This window comes from Artemia franciscana, chromosome 18 (assembly GCF_032884065.1).
Source record: "Artemia franciscana chromosome 18, ASM3288406v1, whole genome shotgun sequence".
NCBI lineage: Eukaryota > Metazoa > Arthropoda > Branchiopoda > Anostraca > Artemiidae > Artemia > Artemia franciscana.
The window spans coordinates 25,574,351-25,594,095 of record NC_088880.1 but is presented as its reverse complement, the minus strand read 5'-3'; the positions used below and the strand labels follow the sequence as shown (position 1 = coordinate 25,594,095).

The window sequence follows — 19,745 nt, the reverse complement described above, 5'->3', positions numbered from 1 at the left end:
CTGGAACAATTCCGCATTGACTTCTTCCTTTTAATTTATTAGCATGCCCGTACAATGTTTTACTATTATCCGTCTAGCTCCATCTTCCAGATTCTCGGCAATTTTATACATGGCCCCCACTTAACACATCCTTAGTTCATACTTTAATGCTTTCTCCACCTTCTTTACATTCCTTTTGTTTTCATATGATCTATCACTCAGATAATTCTTGCACAAACCCCTTCTCGTCTCTATTAAACATAAAACATTTTCACTAATATTCCTAACTGCGGTCCTAACCCTTTTCCCTAGGACGCCATCTGCAGCTTTACAAATAGTTCTCCTAAAATTATTCCTTCCATTTTGTATATTCTCAAATTTTGAACTCTCCAGTTCAGTATGCAACTGTTCCTAGAAAGTTTATCTCAAATTCTCATCCTGGAGTCTAACAACATCACAACTTCCAAGTAGGTAGTTAACCTTCTGAAAGTTTAGCTTTAAATTAACCCTAGACGCTACTAGATGCTGATCTTTACTTTTAAGATCAATAACAGCACTCCTATATTCCCTAGTATCTTGTATTGATCCTGCCAATCCATCGTTTATTATAAGAAAACCAATAGGGACTGTTTCTTTCTTACCATATTGGCAATTTTATGACCAAACTCAATATTGGTTACAACTAGATTCTCATACCTACAAAATTCCAGCAATCTCTATCCATTACTGTTTTCTTTTCCTACACGAAATTTACCTAGGCAAGGATACCATCTATTTTTATTTCTACCGATCTGAGCGTATAAGTCTTCTAATAAAAACACCAAATTTCTACCTGGGACCCTGTCTATTTCCTTCTATAACTAAGTAAAATTCATCTGAGTCACTAGTATCTCCGTCGGTCGGTTTTACATAGGCGTATACTACTTTAGCTGATACCCTGAACTTTTTAGTCGTAAAATAAGATATTAATATTCTGTTATTGATGCCTTCCCAGCCTAAACAAGATTTAGCTGCTTCCTTTTTCATCATTTGCCCTACTCCCTGTCTATGTACCCCATCCTTCCTTATACTGAAGTGCTGTACCTAGAAAATCGATCACTACCGCTTTCAAGGGGATCAGAGTGGCGCGTCCACCCACTTGCCTTTGATAGAGTAGATACACAAGAAAATTGTCTGTGAATAAATTGCTGACATCAAAAAGCTGATGTCTATGGTCAGAATACTGCTACTACTGACAACTCACTGCAACCCCAAGCTGCTCGTGGTCAGAATTGTCCTATAAATTTGAATTAACATGACTATAAAATTAAAGTAAGTTCAACAGTAATTGAAATTAAACATTTATTCATAAAGAAAATATTTTGAAAGAAACAAATTAAACAAAAAAATATTCTCTAGAACTTCGGCCATTTTTTGTCGATATATTCTTTTTATATTTTTCATAATCGAAGCATTGCGCGTATACTTTCTCAGCTATTTCGTTTTTATTCCTATTCCTGCTTCCTTTTGTGGCATTTTGTTTTATCTTGTCTATAGCCCATTCCATTCCAAGGATACCATTTTGGGCATTACTTGAGATAGTAGAAGCCAGGAATGATTCCATATATGAAGCCAGAGGGACACCCTGAACAGCAATGACAGTCTCTTGCTTCAGGTCTGTTTTGGTTGGATCGGCCGGGTTCACCATATATGACATGCGCTCGTTAAATGAGAGAAGGTTGCTAAAGCTGAAATTGGTCGTGTGCATTGTAATTTCCTTGTTTGACGGGTCTACAGTGGACTGTTCTCTGGCATAGCAGAAACCTGGATCTCCCACAATTTTCATTGCCAAACTCGGAATTTGCCACTTTGTTGTAATCAAACGGTCGGAATGAAGTTTACCATCTTGTTTAACTGCTCTCTTTAGAACATCAGTCGCTATTATTCCTTGGTTATGAGGATTTGGGTATTTCTGCCACATAGCTTGTGCAACAGTTTCCCATGAATGGTCGAAAGTGTGTTCTATAGTCCAAAGTTTCATTTTTGTCAAGTATCAATAAGTAACCATGTAGTAATAAGTAATATTTGAGCTTATACGTTCTTTTATATTGGTAATGACGCCATGTGGCAAATGACGTCACACTCTTTTATTATTTCATTATAATACAAAAGAGGTATTCAAGGTAATATTTTTCTTGTTGGTCTGACGTCATTTTCTACTTTCAGAGTTGCATAGCTAGTAACCTAATTTTTTCAAGATTCTTTAGCATACGGCATTTCAGTTTTTGTCAAAAATAGGAATATAGTTTTTAATAAAATGTTTTGTTACTTACACACGGCACATAGATATCGCAATTCCTTCCAAATGAATCTTTTCGTCTGCAATCCATGTAAATAAATGATTTTTCTTGACGCTCAATATTGCGGACTTTAATTCTCCTTGAAGAAGTTTTTGGCTATAGTGATTCCAATGGCGTAGTTTTCAATTCGATATAGATTTTGACGTATTTTTCAGGATTCGCACAATTTTTATTTCGCATCGAACTTTCATTTATCGTTAAGGTTGATCCAAATAATAGCTATCATTCCTGAATTGGTTTCAAATGACAATTCTTCTTCACTTGACAGTATCTTTTTTTAAATTTTGAATTTTTGGTTTCTATGGGCTTTCGTTCTTTATTAGGGTGCCCCTAAGAGACTGACCACGATTTGAGAAAAATTCTTTCGATTGAAATGAGAGAACCCTGATTAAAGAAATGGTAAAATAAATAGAAATACATCTTGGACACTGTCAAGGCACAATGATAAGCACAAATCACTACCACAAATCACTACTGGTAGCGCGTCATTGACCTGCAGAACTAGAAAAATTCAAAATAAACATAGACTAGACTTAGTTTTAATGTATTATTGTCTTTGTTTTAGATTAAGCATCAAAGCAAAAACAGAAAACCGTAAAAAATGGCAAACCGTATTCCTTTTATTTACTCTTAAACTAATTGAATTACTGAGAAATACGAAGAGTTTGATAATTATCCCGAAGAATTAGATCATCTGCTAAATGGATACGGTATCTAAGAAAGTAAATAAAATGCATTGGCTGGCTCGTCCTCTGGAGTATTATTTCCCAAACTATGGGTCGCGTCCCATCAATGAGTCACGAACAAGTATTATGTTGGCCCTGGCCCTAATGGGTGAACTGCCCTGTATAAGATAAAAGTAAAAAAAATAGGAAGTGATAAATTTGATATTTGGCATTCATCGATTTATAATACAAAAAAAATAATATACTTAAGGTATGGAAAATATTTTCATAAAATAATATAACAATAAAACAATGGATAATTAGTAAAAACTTCATATTGTCACGCACCGGTAATGCGGTGAACGAAACGTATGTCTTGAGCCCGAAACGCCCCGAGCAAGTCGGATCTCTGTTGTTTTTGCTAAGATCCGCTCACATTGTGTTGTTTTGGAAAGCGTACGTCATTGTAATCTATCGAAAAACTATTAATAACCCTTAATGATAATAATGGAAAAGCAGTTGAAACAGTTAGCAAAAACACCGTTGCCGCCACCTGTTCATTGTATACAAAGGGATGAAAATATAGAAGAACTTTTATGTAACAAAAGTGGCAAGGAGTCTGACTTCCAAACTCCCTCAGTGAGTTCGTGTGGAACCAACCAACGGAAATTTGTGAGAAAATATCTAAAACTGGCCTATTCAAAACTAGGATTCATTTGGAATCATAATACGAATGATCCGTTTCCTCAATCTGTGACTTGCTACGAAATATTAGCGAGTGAAAGTATGCGCCTAAATTAAGTTGACGCATCCTATAGAAACAAAGCATTCCCACTGTAAAAACAAGCCAGCAGACTTTTCTAAACGTAAATGGTTAAATATGACATATTCACAAAATATTGGGTAAAATTCTAGTTAAGTGACTTCTTGCAATCTTGGAAAGGTGTTAGGTAAGGAAAATGAAACTTTCAGGGATGGGTCTACAGGCTAAAATATGTCCCGGGAAGGTATTTTGAAGTACCTACCTCCACTCCTTCTCTCTTGAGGGCCCTGACCTTTGATGACCTTTAAAAATATGTGTGTTATAAAAGTGAAACCTTGTAAAATAGATAATCTGCTTGAATAAAGTACACCAAAATTGTTTTCAGCTTCACAACTTCGCTCAATCTCAATTTATAAGGTTTTAAAAATATGCAAATACATTTCCTAAATAAAAAAAAAACCAAAAACATTGATATGGCTCAGAATTCAACTCAAATAACAGGAATTGCATTTTCAGAACTAAAGGCAGAGAAAGAGCAACTGGTAACTGAAAATTAAGGTAAAATGTTGTTTTGTCAAAATTTCAATAGGCATAGACCTGTCATGTAGGTGAATTTCAGGGCCCTCTAGAGGGAGAAGGAGTGGAGGTGGGTACTTTAAAATACCTTCCCAGGATATACTTTAGCCTGTAGACCCATCCCCAAAAAAGTTTCATTTTCCTAACCTAAGCCCTTTCTGAGATAGCAAGAAGTCACTTAACTAGAATTTTACCAAATATTGTTTCCCGTTTCGTTAATATTAATGAAAAAGCTATATATGCCCTGTATCTGGTTAGCTTAAAGATCGCTAGATCAGGACAGCCTCATACCATTGGCAAATATTTAGTATTACCATTGATTAAAGATGCTGTTGGAGAAATGTTAAAAAAAATAAGTAAAGTAAATGGGGGACATACCACTATCCAATAATAGTGTTGCGTGACGATTTGGCTGGATGTGTGGTAATGGATGTATTTGGCTGTAATTTCTCTTTGAGTGTTTTTTCTTTTTAGTTTTTTTTTAGTTTTTTACCTTTTTTCTTTTTTCAGTTTTCTTTTTCTTCTTTATTTTTCAGCGTCACTATGAAATACATATCGCCGAACCTTTGTTTTTTTAACTAAAATCTGGTAGGCATTGATGACCTTATCCAAGTCAAAATCCCAAACCCAATCATCATCTCTATCATTTTCAGTTTTGATATGTTTTGACTCTCGCTGTCCATGTGGATTTTCATCTAACTGCCCGGTTTTGCGTTCTTTAGCCGCAAGCCTGTTTTCATGCTGTTCTTGTGATTCCTCGGCACGCTTTCTTTTCTTACTTTCTCTATCAGCCGCAAGCCTGTTTTCATGCTGTTCTTGTGATTCCTCGGCACGCTTTCTTTTCTTACTTTCTCTATCAGTCGCAAGTTTTTTGGCATAGACTCTTTGAGCAGCTTCCTCGGCTGTTGCCATTGTAGGTTCTTCAGTCATTTTACAATTAAAAATTTCTCTTTCAACAATCTTCTTACAATTAAAAATTTGTCTTTGAACGATTTTCTTAAATACTTATAATGACGTCATATACTAAGCATCGTCATAACAAACATGACGACAACTAAATTCATGACGACATACAGCTCAATCCTTATAATGACGTCAGTCGACAGACAGACAAACAACTTATCTTTATATATATAGATAGATGGAAAAAACGTGAGCTCAAAAACGTCAGAATTGAAATTTAGGCCGTGCCACAAGTTTGGACGATAAGCTAGCAATCTGTTCCATTAAAAGAAAAAAAGGCAACTGAAACGTCGACAATTATCGACTCCCTATGCGCCGTCAATCGATCTAGAGGATGAAACACCATTGGCTTAAATAACGCACAAAAACCAGCAGTTGAGGTAAGCCTTGCACATCGGTAGACTCATCTAATTGTGCAGTATAATATTTACTACCTACTCTCCGGATTAATTCTTAATCCACACATCCAGCCAAATCGTCACGCAACACTATTATTGGATAGTGGTATGTCCCCCATTTACTTTACTTATTTTTTTTAACATTTCTCCAACAGCATCTTTAATCAATGGTAATACTAAATATTTGCCAATGGTATGAGGCTGTCCTGATCTAGCGATCTTTAAGCTAACCAGATACAGGGCATATATAGCTTTTTCATTAATATTAACGAAACGGGAAACAATATTTGGTAAAATTCTAGTTAAGTGACTTCTTGCTATCTCAGAAAGGGCTTAGGTTAGGAAAATGAAACTTTTTTGGGGATGGGTCTACAGGCTAAAGTATATCCTGGGAAGGTATTTTAAAGTACCCACCTCCACTCCTTCTCCCTCTAGAGGGCCCTGAAATTCACCTACATGACAGGTCTATGCCTATTGAAATTTTGACAAAACAACATTTTACCTTAATTTTCAGTTACCAGTTGCTCTTTCTCTGCCTTTAGTTCTGAAAATGCAATTCCTGTTATTTGAGTTGAATTCTGAGCCATATCAATGTTTTTGGTTTTTTTTTTATTTAGGAAATGTATTTGCATATTTTTAAAACCTTATAAATTGAGATTGAGCGAAGTTGTGAAGCTGAAAACAATTTTGGTGTACTTTATTCAAGCAGATTATCTATTTTACAAGGTTTCACTTTTATAACACACATATTTTTAAAGGTCATCAAAGGTCAGGGCCCTCAAGAGAGAAGGAGTGGAGGTAGGTACTTCAAAATACCTTCCCGGGACATATTTTAGCCTGTAGACCCATCCCTGAAAGTTTCATTTTCCTTACCTAACACCTTTCCAAGATTGCAAGAAGTCACTTAACTAGAATTTTACCCAATATTTTGTGAATATGTCATATTTAACCATTTACGTTTAGAAAAGTCTGCTGGCTTGTTTTTACAGTGGGAATGCTTTGTTTCTATAGGATGCGTCAACTTAATTTAGGCGCATACTTTCACTCGCTAATATTTCGTAGCAAGTCACAGATTGAGGAAACGGATCATTCGTATTATGATTCCAAATGAATCCTAGTTTTGAATAGGCCAGTTTTAGATATTTTCTCACAAATTTCCGTTGGTTGGTTCCACACGAACTCACTGAGGGAGTTTGGAAGTCAGACTCCTTGCCACTTTTGTTACATAAAAGTTCTTCTATATTTTCATCCCTTTGTATACAATGAACAGGTGGCGGCAACGGTGTTTTTGCTAACTGTTTCAACTGCTTTTCCATTATTATCATTAAGGGTTATTAATAGTTTTTCGATAGATTACAATGACGTACGCTTTCCAAAACAACACAATGTGAGCGGATCTTAGCAAAAACAACAGAGATCCGACTTGCTCGGGGCGTTTCGGGCTCAAGACATACGTTTCGTTCACCGCATTACCGGTGCGTGACAATATGAAGTTTTTACTAATTATCCATTGTTTTATTGTTATATTATTTTATGAAAATATTTTCCATACCTTAAGTATATTATTTTTTTTGTATTATAAATCGATGAATGCCAAATATCAAATTTATCACTTCCTATTTTTTTTACTTTTATCTTATACAGGGCAGTTCACCCATTAGGGCCAGGGCCAACATAATACTTGTTCGTGACTCATTGATGGGACGCGACCCATAGCTTGGGAAATAATACTCCAGAGGACGAGCCAGCCAATGCATTTTATTTACTTTCTTACATACCGTATCCATTTAGCAGATGATCTAATTCTTCGGGGTAATTATCAAACTCTTCGTATTTCTCAGTAATTCAATTAGTTTAAGAGTAAATAAAAGGAATACGGTTTGCCATTTTTTACGGTTTTCTGTTTTTGCTTTGATGCTTAATCTAAAACAAAGACAATAATACATTAAAACCAAGTCTAGTCTATGTTTATTTTGAATTTTTCTAGTTCTGCAGGTCAATGACGCGCTACCAGTAGTGATTTGTGGTAGTGATTTGTGCTTATCATTGTGCCTTGACAGTGTCCAAGATGTATTTCTATTTATTTTACCATTTCTTTAATCAGGGTTCTCTCATTTCAATCGAAAGAATTTTTCTCAAATCGTGGTCAGTCTCTTAGGGGCACCCTAATAAAGAACGAAAGCCCATAGAAACCAAAAATTCAAAATTTAAAAAAAGATACTGTCAAGTGAAGAAGAATTGTCATTTGAAACCAATTCAGGAATGATAGCTATTATTTGGATCAACCTTAACGATAAATGAAAGTTCGATGCGAAATAAAAATTGTGCGAATCCTGAAAAATACGTCAAAATCTATATCGAATTGAAAACTACGCCATTGGAATCACTATAGCCAAAAACTTCTTCAAGGAGAATTAAAGTCCGCAATATTGAGCGTCAAGAAAAATCATTTATTTACATGGATTGCAGACGAAAAGATTCATTTGGAAGGAATTGCGATATCTATGTGCCGTGTGTAAGTAACAAAACATTTTATTAAAAACTATATTCCTATTTTTGACAAAAACTGAAATGCCGTATGCTAAAGAATCTTGAAAAAATTAGGTTACTAGCTATGCAACTCTGAAAGTAGAAAATGACGTCAGACCAACAAGAAAAATATTACCTTGAATACCTCTTTTGTATTATAATGAAATAATAAAAGAGTGTGACGTCATTTGCCACATGGCGTCATTACCAATATAAAAGAACGTATAAGCTCAAATATTACTTATTACTACATGGTTACTTATTGATACTTGACAAAAATGAAACTTTGGACTATAGAACACACTTTCGACCATTCATGGGAAACTGTTGCACAAGCTATGTGGCAGAAATACCCAAATCCTCATAACCAAGGAATAATAGCGACTGATGTTCTAAAGAGAGCAGTTAAACAAGATGGTAAACTTCATTCCGACCGTTTGATTACAACAAAGTGGCAAATTCCGAGTTTGGCAATGAAAATTGTGGGAGATCCAGGTTTCTGCTATGCCAGAGAACAGTCCACTGTAGACCCGTCAAACAAGGAAATTACAATGCACACGACCAATTTCAGCTTTAGCAACCTTCTCTCATTTAACGAGCGCATGTCATATATGGTGAACCCGGCCGATCCAACCAAAACAGACCTGAAGCAAGAGACTGTCATTGCTGTTCAGGGTGTCCCTCTGGCTTCATATATGGAATCATTCCTGGCTTCTACTATCTCAAGTAATGCCCAAAATGGTATCCTTGGAATGGAATGGGCTATAGACAAGATAAAACAAAATGCCACAAAAGGAAGCAGGAATAGGAATAAAAACGAAATAGCTGAGAAAGTATACGCGCAATGCTTCGATTATGAAAAATATAAAAAGAATATATCGACAAAAAATGGCCGAAGTTCTAGAGAATATTTTTTTGTTTAATTTGTTTCTTTCAAAATATTTTCTTTATGAATAAATGTTTAATTTCAATTACTGTTGAACTTACTTTAATTTTATAGTCATGTTAATTCAAATTTATAGGACAATTCTGACCACGAGCAGCTTGGGGTTGCAGTGAGTTGTCAGTAGTAGCAGTATTCTGACCATAGACATCAGCTTATTGATGTCAGCAATTTATTCACAGACAATTTTCTTGTGTATCTACTCTATCAAAGGCAAGTGGGTGGACGCGCCACTCTGATCCCCTTGAAAGCGGTAGTGATCGCTACAGCACTTCAGTATAAGGAAGGATGGGGTACATAGACAGGGAGTAGGGCAAATGATGAAAAAGGAAGCAGCTAAATCTTGTTTAGGCTGGGAAGGCATCAATAACATAATATTAATATCTTATTTTACGACTAAAAAGTTCAGGGTATCAGCTAAAGTAGTATACGCCTATGTAAAACCGACCGACGGAGATACTAGTGACTCAGATGAATTTTACTTAGTTATAGAAGGAAATAGACGGGGTCCCAGGTAGAAATTTGGTGTTTTTATTAGAAGACTTATACGCTCAGATCGGTAGAAATAAAAATAGATGGTATCCTTGCCTAGGTAAATTTCGTGTAGGAAAAGAAAACAGTAATGGATAGAGATTGCTGGAATTTTGTAGGTATGAGAATCTAGTTGTAACCAATATTGAGTTTGGTCATAAAATTGCCAATATGGTAAGAAAGAAACAGTCCCTATTGGTTTTGTTATAATAAACGATGGATTGGCAGGATCAATACAAGATACTAGGGAATATAGGAGTGCTGTTATTGATCTTAAAAGTAAAGATCAGCATCTAGTAGCGTCTAGGGTTAATTTAAAGCTAAACTTCCAGAAGGTTAACTACCTACCTGGAAGTTGTGATGTTGTAAGACTCCAGGATGAGAATTTGAGATAAACTTTCTAGGAACAGTTGCATACTAAACTGGAGAGTTTAAAATTTGAGAATATACAAAATGGAAGGAATAATTTTAGGAGAACTATTTGTAAAGCTGCAGATGGCGTCTTAGGGAAAAGGGTTAGGACCGCAGTTAGGAATATTAGTGAAAATGCTTTATGTTTAATAGAGAGGAGAAGGGGTTTGTACAAGAATTATCTGAGTGATAGATCATATGAAAACAAAAGGAATGTAAAGAAGGTGGAGAAAGCATTAAAGTATGAACTAAGGATGTGTGAAGTGGGGGCCATGTATAAAATTGCCGAGAATCTGGAAGATGGAGCTAGACGGATAATAGTAAAACATTGTACGGGCATGCTAATAAATTAAAAGGAAGAAGTCAATGCGGAATTGTTCCAGTTAAAGATAGGAACCGGGGCACAGTTAGTGATAAGGAAAGAGTTAGAGAGAGATGGGTGGAACATTTTGAGAATGTGCTAAACCGATATAGAGTTACAGGAAAAGATACAGAGGAAAATGTAAAAGCTTGTAATACCTTGGATGTGAAGGAAGATTTGTTTTGCGAGGAAGAATAAGCGGCGGCACTAAAAGGATTAAAAAAAAAACAAGGATCAAGGTGTTGACAGTGTGGTAAATAAGTTACTTAAATATGGTGGCTCTGAGATTAGAAACAAGTTACTGAAAATTATGACTACGATCTTTGAGAAAGGGGAATTACCTAGCAATTTTAGGAAAACCTCGATTAAACAAGTGTATAAAAAAGGAGATAAGAGTGAGTGTAGTAATTATCAAGGCATTAGCCTGGTCTCTGTAGGTAGCAAATTACTTAGTAATATGATATTTTTTAGACTGAGAGATGCTGTAGAAAAAAATATAAGATAAAAACAGCGCGGTGTTAGAAAGGGTAGAGCATGTGTTGGTAGAGAAAGGGTAGAGCAATTTGGTGTTGACCAAATTGTCACTCTTAAGTTAATAACTGAGAAGTGCCTGTATTATCAAACACCTTTGGTCCTCAGTTTTATATTTTATGAGAAAGTGTTTGATTCTGTTGACAATAGAACTTTAGCGAATGTCTTATTATTGTATGGAATACCAGACAAATACATTATAGTGATTAGTGCTATGTACGAGCAAAAAACTACAGCGGATAAGGTAGGAAATTAGGTTAGCAGCTGGTTTCGTATTAAATCAGGAATTAAGCGGGGTTATGTTCTATCCTTTTTATAAGGATCACTTTGATGGACTTTGTCTCAATGAGCACAGGAAAGGCAATGAGAGAACATGGAATCAAATGGGGAGGAAAACTCTCCTAGGCTTAGATTATGTTGATGATTTGAGCATCTTAGATGAAAGTGCGAGCAAAATGAATGAATTTTTTGAAGGTTTTGCGAGTTCAAGGTGGTAGAATCGGTTTGAAAATTAATTTTAAGAAGACTAAGTCGCTAAGGATAGGAATAAGAGAAGATGAAAAGGCGACGTTGGGTAACGAACAGATTGATCAGGTGGACAGCTTCACTACCTTAGTAGTATTATTAGTAAAGACGGTAGCAGCAATGAAGATGTTAAAAGTAGAATAGCCAAGATTCAGGGTACTTTTTCACAGCTAGGTGCTTTTTTCACAAAAAAATTTGGAAGAATAGGAAGATAAGTCTTCAAACCAAGATTAGTATATTGGAACCTACAGTGATGACAGTGGTCAAATGTGGTTCTAAAGCATGGGCGCTCCGAATAGCTTATTAAAATTTGCTATATATTTTCCAGAGAAATTGCCTAATGATTGTTCCGGGTACCGAACTGACAAATCGTATTTCAAACAGTAGGCTGTACGAAAAGTGTGGTTCAATCCCTCTTTTTAGGGCTATAATGAAAGAAAAGCTAAGATGGCTAGGGTGCATTCCGGGGATGAAGGATGACAGATTGCCGAAGATTGCCCTTTTCGACCAATTGTCTAAGGCTGAACGGAAACCGTCATCCGTGGTTAGGGTGGGAGGATGTCATAAATAATATTTTAAGGGAAATGGGAACTTCCTGGGAGGATGTAAAGAGGATGGCTTTGAAGACATTGGGATGGAGGAGAAGCATACGCAGCTGTGTTGGCCTCAGGCGACATGGTGCTGGAGTGAGTTTTGACTAGTAGTAGTAGTAGTTCTGAATTGATGTTAGCGTGAGACTGCAAACAGGACTTGAGTAAGAATTTTGATGAAAAGAGGCGTACTAAAAAAAATATAAATAGAATCTATAAGGAATTTGACATTTTGCAAGAATAGAAACGGAATAGTCTAAATAATTCTAGGGCCCTAATCTTTTCTTTCTTTTTCTTTTTTTGTACGTGAGATCGTAGAAAATCATGCGAACAAAATTAATAACCTTTTGATGCGGATTTTAGTTATAACCAAAGAGGAAGAGAAATTTACTTGCTGGTAATATTCTGACCCAAAAACATCCTGTTCTTTTTACTGGCTAAATATTTATCACAAAAGAATCAATCTGGTTTTAAAAATAATTTTCTTGTCTCTTGAGAAACTGTATTTCCCCAGTCTAGTAAAAAAATTCTCAGGCAACACTGTTTTGCCATTTACAAATAAAACTAAATGAAAATATAGAAAAAAAGGTATATTATTTCAAATAAGACATTGGAAATTAACAAAAAAGTCTTTTTTTTCACTAATAATGTCAAAGTTTTTAATATTTCGACTCCACGCTCAGCGTTTTGGCTTCGCCTTTAGAAAAAAAGATACAAAGAAAAGAAAAAACAAAACTAAACGATAAAATCTCACATCTTAATGATGTCCAACATAATTTTTATATTTTTTGTATTCAAATAAATCAGATGGGAATTTTTTTGTAGTTTGGGTTTTGTTTTTTGTTTTTTCCTTTTCTTTATGTTTTGTTTAATTTATTTTAATTCTTTTTCCGTTAAATTTCACAAAAAAAAGACTCGATCTTTAAGATAAAAATATTTACAGTTGATAGAATCACTAGCGCCAATTAAAGTATTCCGAATAGTTCATATAGAAATTTGGTACCTTAGGATTTTTTTTCTATTGCTGTCCTTCTGAATTGACACTGATGCCTTTAACATGTCAAGACTATCATTGGCCTTAATTTTTTGCCTTTATGAACTGGGATTGACATTGATTTGACGACTTTTATCTTTAAACTCTTACTTGACATCTATGTCATCAACACTAGTAACACCAGTAACACCAAACATCAAAAAGTTCCCGGTATTCAGAAACCTTTTCACAGGAGTTGACATTCCTTAGTTGAGAAACCTGAGCAAAATGTTGCTTTTGACGAAGTAGAATCAGAAAAAAAAACACATTTCTCAGTCTTAAACGCAGGGTAGTGGCAACCCAGCTAAGCGTGGGTACACTAATACAAAAGAAAATAAATGAAGCACAGAATGCAATAGTTCAGCGCCATCTATAAATACAAATAGAAGAAGAATTTATATGAAGGACAAATTTACCTTCTTCTGGATTTTCACTAGTTATACGGGCAGCGATGACATGGCCCCACGGTGTTGGTCTAATATTTGCGTTTTCGAAATCGATAACAGAATCACCTTGTGGGTCTTCTCCATAAAGTGTTCGAATAGATTTAATCCGGTACAGCGGAATTCCCATAGCAACCTAAAGAAAGCAAGACATTTTAGTCGCCACAAGAATAATTATTCAAAGCGAAATCAAATTGAGAAAGATCTAAAAACAAGAAAAATATAATTACTATTACTACTAAGAACTCATTGCATTAAAAAGCCACCTGAAGTCAATAAAACAGTGTTGATTAGGATATATAAACAAAAAATACAGTCATGTCTGTGATTTCAACATAAACGCGCACAAACTTTCAGTCAAACTTTCAGAAAAAAAACAACTACATCTACAGAACACCAGCAAAAATCAAGAGAAGCTCTGAAAAAAAAGATGCGAATCTAGAAAGAAATAGAATTAAGTAGAAATCAAAAGTTAATTTTTGAAACAGAACTAACCAGACATGAAACAAAAAAAAAATATCAAAAGAAACCAACGGGTTTAGGTCAATCTAGGAAAATCGAAGAAAGTAGCAGATACATGGGACCAATAATCATGATCGGTCTTCAATGCCAAATCAAAATGAATAAAACCTAAAACAGTTTATTGCTCACTGAAAGTATGTATACATAGACCCTCGGTCAAAACTATCTACGATGGAATGATTAGAAATATAAATATCTTTCAATTTCTCAACAAAATCAGTGTAATTTTTGGTGTAAGATTTTTGAGTTATAAAGAAACATCGAGAAATTGCACCTAAACATTTACTGATTTCTATAGTAGAAATTATTGGTCTGAACAAAATATTGTTTGATAAAGAAATATAAGAAATATGAATCATGAGTAGAACATAAAAGATATGCGAAGAGAAATCTGTCGGACAAAACATTTTGTAAAATTGAGATGTAGTTCCATGATTGTTTTCAAACAACGGTTTTAAAATATGACTTTAAAGCATGGTTTGAAAAACAGCAATTCCTTCTTCACTTTGGGTACATATTTTCCAATAGGGATGTGTAGGAATAGTTTCATATATAGTTGAACATCATAAAATGTTATGGGTTTTGTGTTCATAGTCTGGTATACTCATGATAGCAATAACATTGCTCTTATCCCCTTCGGTAATGAATATTTTTTGTAACTTTTAGATTAAAATATATACATTTCCCCTCAATACATTCATCACTACTTTCTAATTATATTCACGATTATATCGAGGATGAGGCTATAGGGTTTTCTAATTACATCAAGGAAGGGGCTGTTTTATTATTCAATTGATTCCGTCGCTTCCTATTCTTTCCGTCTAACAAATACCCAAAATAAACCTTAGATGATTGCTATCAGATACTTCGAGCCGTATTTATAGCAAGACATTGATGCCCTAAGTTTCAGAACAGTATTTAAGGAGCGACAACATTTACGGAAATTATACGTTTCAACCTCGGAGAGTATTTCTTATTTTGTCAAAATTTCTAAGGCAACCAAAGGCAGGACCAATCAATACTATTCCGCACATAATTTCTCAATCATAATTAGCATCGTGCGTAAGAATGAAGCCAAAACATCTTAATTCCCGCACTCCTACAATTTTTTGCAGGTGACCAAAAATGAATCCTCTGTCTGCATTTCAAAATCATATCATGATTAATGCGTTAATTAAACAAAATACACAAAAAAAAAGTTTGTTTCAACTGAAAGCAAGGGACAAAATTAAAACTTAAGCGAACATAAATTATTCCGTATATAAGAGGGGTGACTCCTTCCTCAACCCTCAGTCTTTACGTTAAAGTTTGAATTTTTGTCACATTCCTTTAAGAAAGATTACTCAAACATAAAGGCCCGTTGAATTTGAACGAGAATTTTTTTTAAGGACTTGTGACTAGAATTCAAGACTTTAGCGCAAAGAGCGAGGGTTGAGGAAGAGCCAGCCCCCCCCCCCGCTCCATATACGGAATAATGTTTGATCATTTTAAATTTTAATGTTGCTCCTTACTTTCAGTTGAAAAAAACAATTCTTTTTTAAATTCCGATTTGGATATCCTCTTAACCACTCGCCTCCCTGGAGTAAAATTTCCCCTGGAAAAATCTCCCAGGAATCTTTCCTCCTCACGGAAAATTTCTGCCCGTAGAAAATCCCCCTGCCCCGTAGAAGATATCCCGAAATATATTCCCTATATTTCCCAATAACACATAACTATATGTGAAGAATAGGCAAATTGCATAACTTACAGCCTTTACCCCGGGGACTATGAAGAGTCATGTCTTCCCTAAAGGCATAGTCATTGGATCTTTAATTATTCTGAATCAAATGGATATCTCAAAATTTAAATCGGACATCTTTGGAAAAAATGGGGCGTGGGAGGGGGCTATTTGCCCTCTAATCCTTTTGGTCACTTAAAAAGGGCACTAGGACTTTTTTATTTCCGATCAAATTAGCCCTCTACTAGTCTTCTAGGATCACCGGTTTTATACGATTACCCCTGGAAAAAAAAACAAAAAAACAAACAAACACGCATCCATAATCTTTCTTCTGGTAAAAAATGCATAATTCAACATTTTGTATATAGAAAATTGACCTTCACAGTAGGGTTCTCTGATACGCTGAGTCTGACGGCATGGTTTTCATTGAGATCTCTAGCTTTGGGGGGGGGGGGGGTGTTTCCCCTTTTTTGAAAACCAGGGAAACCTGTCCCCTGTAGCTCTACGCATACAGGGGACAGGTTCCATTTCAATTGACATGGTCTAGAGTTGCTCCATCAACCACACTACACCATTTGCCACCTGAATCTCAGACATTGGTGTTAAAATGGACATGAAGTGTCACGATGTAATGAGAAGATGTCCGTAACAACAACACTAACAGCTGAGAGTAAAACTCGTCTTTGGTAGACTCATGTGCATCGTTAGTCGAGGTGTAACATATTATTACAATCCACTTTCCATTCATGTGTTGAAGCAATGTTGTCATTATCCTATCTGATGTTTCCTGGGATGATATAAGGCACTTCTTTGCATCTACAGCAATGGGAGGGCAAAATAGTGACAGATTTGTCTTATGGTTGCTGATTACATGTAAGCTCATGTTGCTGGACACTTTATCATCAATTCGTTGATGATAAAGTTTATCGTGTGATAATTCAATGCAATTGCATACATGCTCAGCCCTCAGTGAAGAAGAGACCTTTCCAGTGGGTGAGAGACACAAAAAAGAGCAGTCTTTTTCAATTTTTTCAGGGAAAGGTCCTTCAGATAGACATTCAATGGACTTTCCCCCTTACCTTACCCCCCCCCCCTGTTTTCAACATGCGGGTATATTTATACATATATACCCACTTACTTCCTACCTTCTGAGAGCGGATAAAAAGAATTGACTAGGTAGACTAATAAACGAATTTTTAGGCGAGAGTTTTTGTTTTAAGACTTCACATTAGACCAATCATAAGTAGGTGAATTTTCAGCACATCCTGCTTATGCTCAGGTATGGTTATACAGGTAGGTAAATTCTAAGCAATTAATGCAAATATTTATTCGAAGATCATATTTATCATTATGTTAGAGAAGATTAAGACCATAATTTTTTATTACCATCCCCTTCTATGCTTTGATTTGTTGTTCATGTTAGATCCTTCCCCAATATTATTGAAAATTTTGCGGAAATATAAAAATAGAAAATATTTTAATTGATAGTCTATTCAGAGTACTTTAAAATTGAAGCGGGTGTTTTGATAATATGAGTACAAGTAGTTGAAGGCTTTTCATTTCAATTCTGTCGCCAACAAAATGCAAGAATCTTTGTTGTCGAGAGGCGTTGCTTATCAATAGATGAGATGAGACGAAGGAATTTTTTATCATAGGAATTTATTTGGTGCTTCAAAAATGTTAAAATACAAAAGCCAATTTAACTTCAAGCAAGTTTTATGCTTCCTTCACAAAATATTCCGAGGGATAATGCTCCCTATCTAAGCCCGTATCCAAGGGGGAGAGGTTACCAGGTTTGTCCCAATCCTCTCCCAAGATTTTGTGTCCGACTCATAAAAACGTAACAAAATTCATATAAACAAATTTTTTATACATTTTTTAACTTTTTTTGGAAAACACCCCCGAAAAAAGTTCCTGGATACGTCCTTTTTTATATCCTTTTATTTATCAACGAAATATCCTATTATCATCCAGACACGAATTCTGAAAGAAATGGCTAAAATTATTACCTGAAGTTGAGCTGCAGGTAGGTTAACATCAGCTATCATTTCTGTACAAGGATGCTCAACTTGAAGTCTAGGGTTCAACTCCAAAAAGAAAAAACTTCCAGGCTCCTCATACAAATATTCAACAGTTCCAGCGCTACAATATCCAACCATTTTTGCTAATCTTACAGCAGCCTACAAAAAAATTGTTGCAACAGATCACACAAATAAAAGAACAAGATGAAAAATGCTTATGAATTATTTGAATAATAATGCTGAAGAAACAAATTTCAAACTTATCCTGTGGTGGCGTAAGGGGTTTCACCTCAGCTTGGTAATATAGAGCCTAAAGATCAAACCCCGCAGTAGCTACACACTGGAAGGCCGACGCAAGGACCTTAATAGTCAAGAATTGTCGCTAATCTGATACAACATCAACAATTTCACAGCTTATATCTTTAGAAAGATCGTAAGTCATGTAAAGATAAAGAGAAAAATTACAAGCAAAAGAAGAATATGGAAAAAGAGAGAAAAAATGAAAGAGGAAATTAAAGAGCCTTATTCACAACAAATGGATGACAGCTGCAGTTGCTGGTTTGTCACTGGTTCTATTGCCAACTTTGGCACAACTTTGTAGCTGATTCTTTGAAGGAAACTTGCACTGATATTCCAACAGAATTTTTGAATTATTATATTATAGTTTTATAAGGAAATTTAATAAAATCAGTATATTATGCTTGGTTCGAAATTTTCCCTAGCATGAAACCGTTTTTTAGGCAAGATTTTTGAAACAATCAATTATTGGAGAATCGCTCTTTGTGAGCCACCATCCGCATGAGTGGTTAGCTCATAAAACCATATAGCAATTCTCCAGACAGAGCATTGTTTCATAGGTTAAATATCTGCCAATGAACTTATACCTATTCTCAGGAAAGGAAGTCATAACGCTAAGAATTTTGAACTCAACCACGCAACACCTAGCACGTGGGGTCAATGAAGTTACAAAAGCAAACAGTTTCTTAGATTAACTACACTTGTGACTGTTACTTTATTTCAAAAAGACTTGTGACTTTTTTGCTATTTCAAAAAGACTCTTTTTTTATCGCTGTGATTGGGTTTAGAGAATCGTCATTGTTGGATGTTATCGCCATTGGTTATTGGTTTATCTCTGACAACTGTCAACCTAAGAGGTTGACAGTTGTAATATATTGTAATATATATGTAATATATACATATAGTAATATATAGTAGTTTTACAATAAACTATTAGTAGAATAGTTTATTGCCTATTCTACTAATCAAACTAAATTGATAGTTCCCAACAACTGAAAAAAAAAATCTTGGAACTTCGAAGGGTATTTTATTTTTAATATAATAGTGTAAATAATACCTTGCACCTAGTGCAATTTAGCCAAACAGAATTTAGTACTGAGAAAACATGGGTCAAAAATCGTCAAAAAAAGCTAGGAATATACGGGACCAAACAATTTAAGAAGATAGTTGTATTTGAGGGACTAATTTTGCTTTAATGACATCGGGATGGCAAATTAACCAGAAGTTACCCTTAAAATGTCAAAGATAGAGAAAATGAAATCTGATTGTTTTAGCTGGTAGAAAGCCACCACAGGATAGCTCAGCAGGAAAAGCTTCGCAGAATGTGATGGAAAATGGCATAACCATATATATCTTGAAAAACTAGGGAAAAGAAGGAGTTTTATTTTTTATTTTAAAAAGGCCCCCATATATATTCGGTAGTAACAGACTCCAAACATACTAAAAAAAGGTGGTCAAAAATCAGAAAAAAAGCTATAAAAATATATAGAACCAAACAAATTAAGAAGATAGTTATATGTGAGGGACTAAGTTTGATTTAATGAAGTGGGAATGGCAATTTTACTAGAAGTTATCCTTAAAATGTTAAAGACAGTGAAAATCAAATTG

The 19,745-nt window shown here is 35.0% G+C and overlaps 1 protein-coding gene across 1 annotated transcript in view; it reads right to left on the bottom strand.

Moving 5' to 3' along the window:
• Positions 1 to 19,745, bottom strand: part of LOC136038804 (acetyl-CoA carboxylase-like) — a gene marked incomplete in the record, with an annotated part of 240,102 nt that overhangs the window by 149,194 nt on the left and 71,163 nt on the right. The window contains 2 exon segments of the mRNA XM_065722186.1: positions 13,554 to 13,716; positions 17,829 to 17,999. Coding sequence (XP_065578258.1) covers positions 13,554 to 13,716; positions 17,829 to 17,999 — 334 coding nt within the window.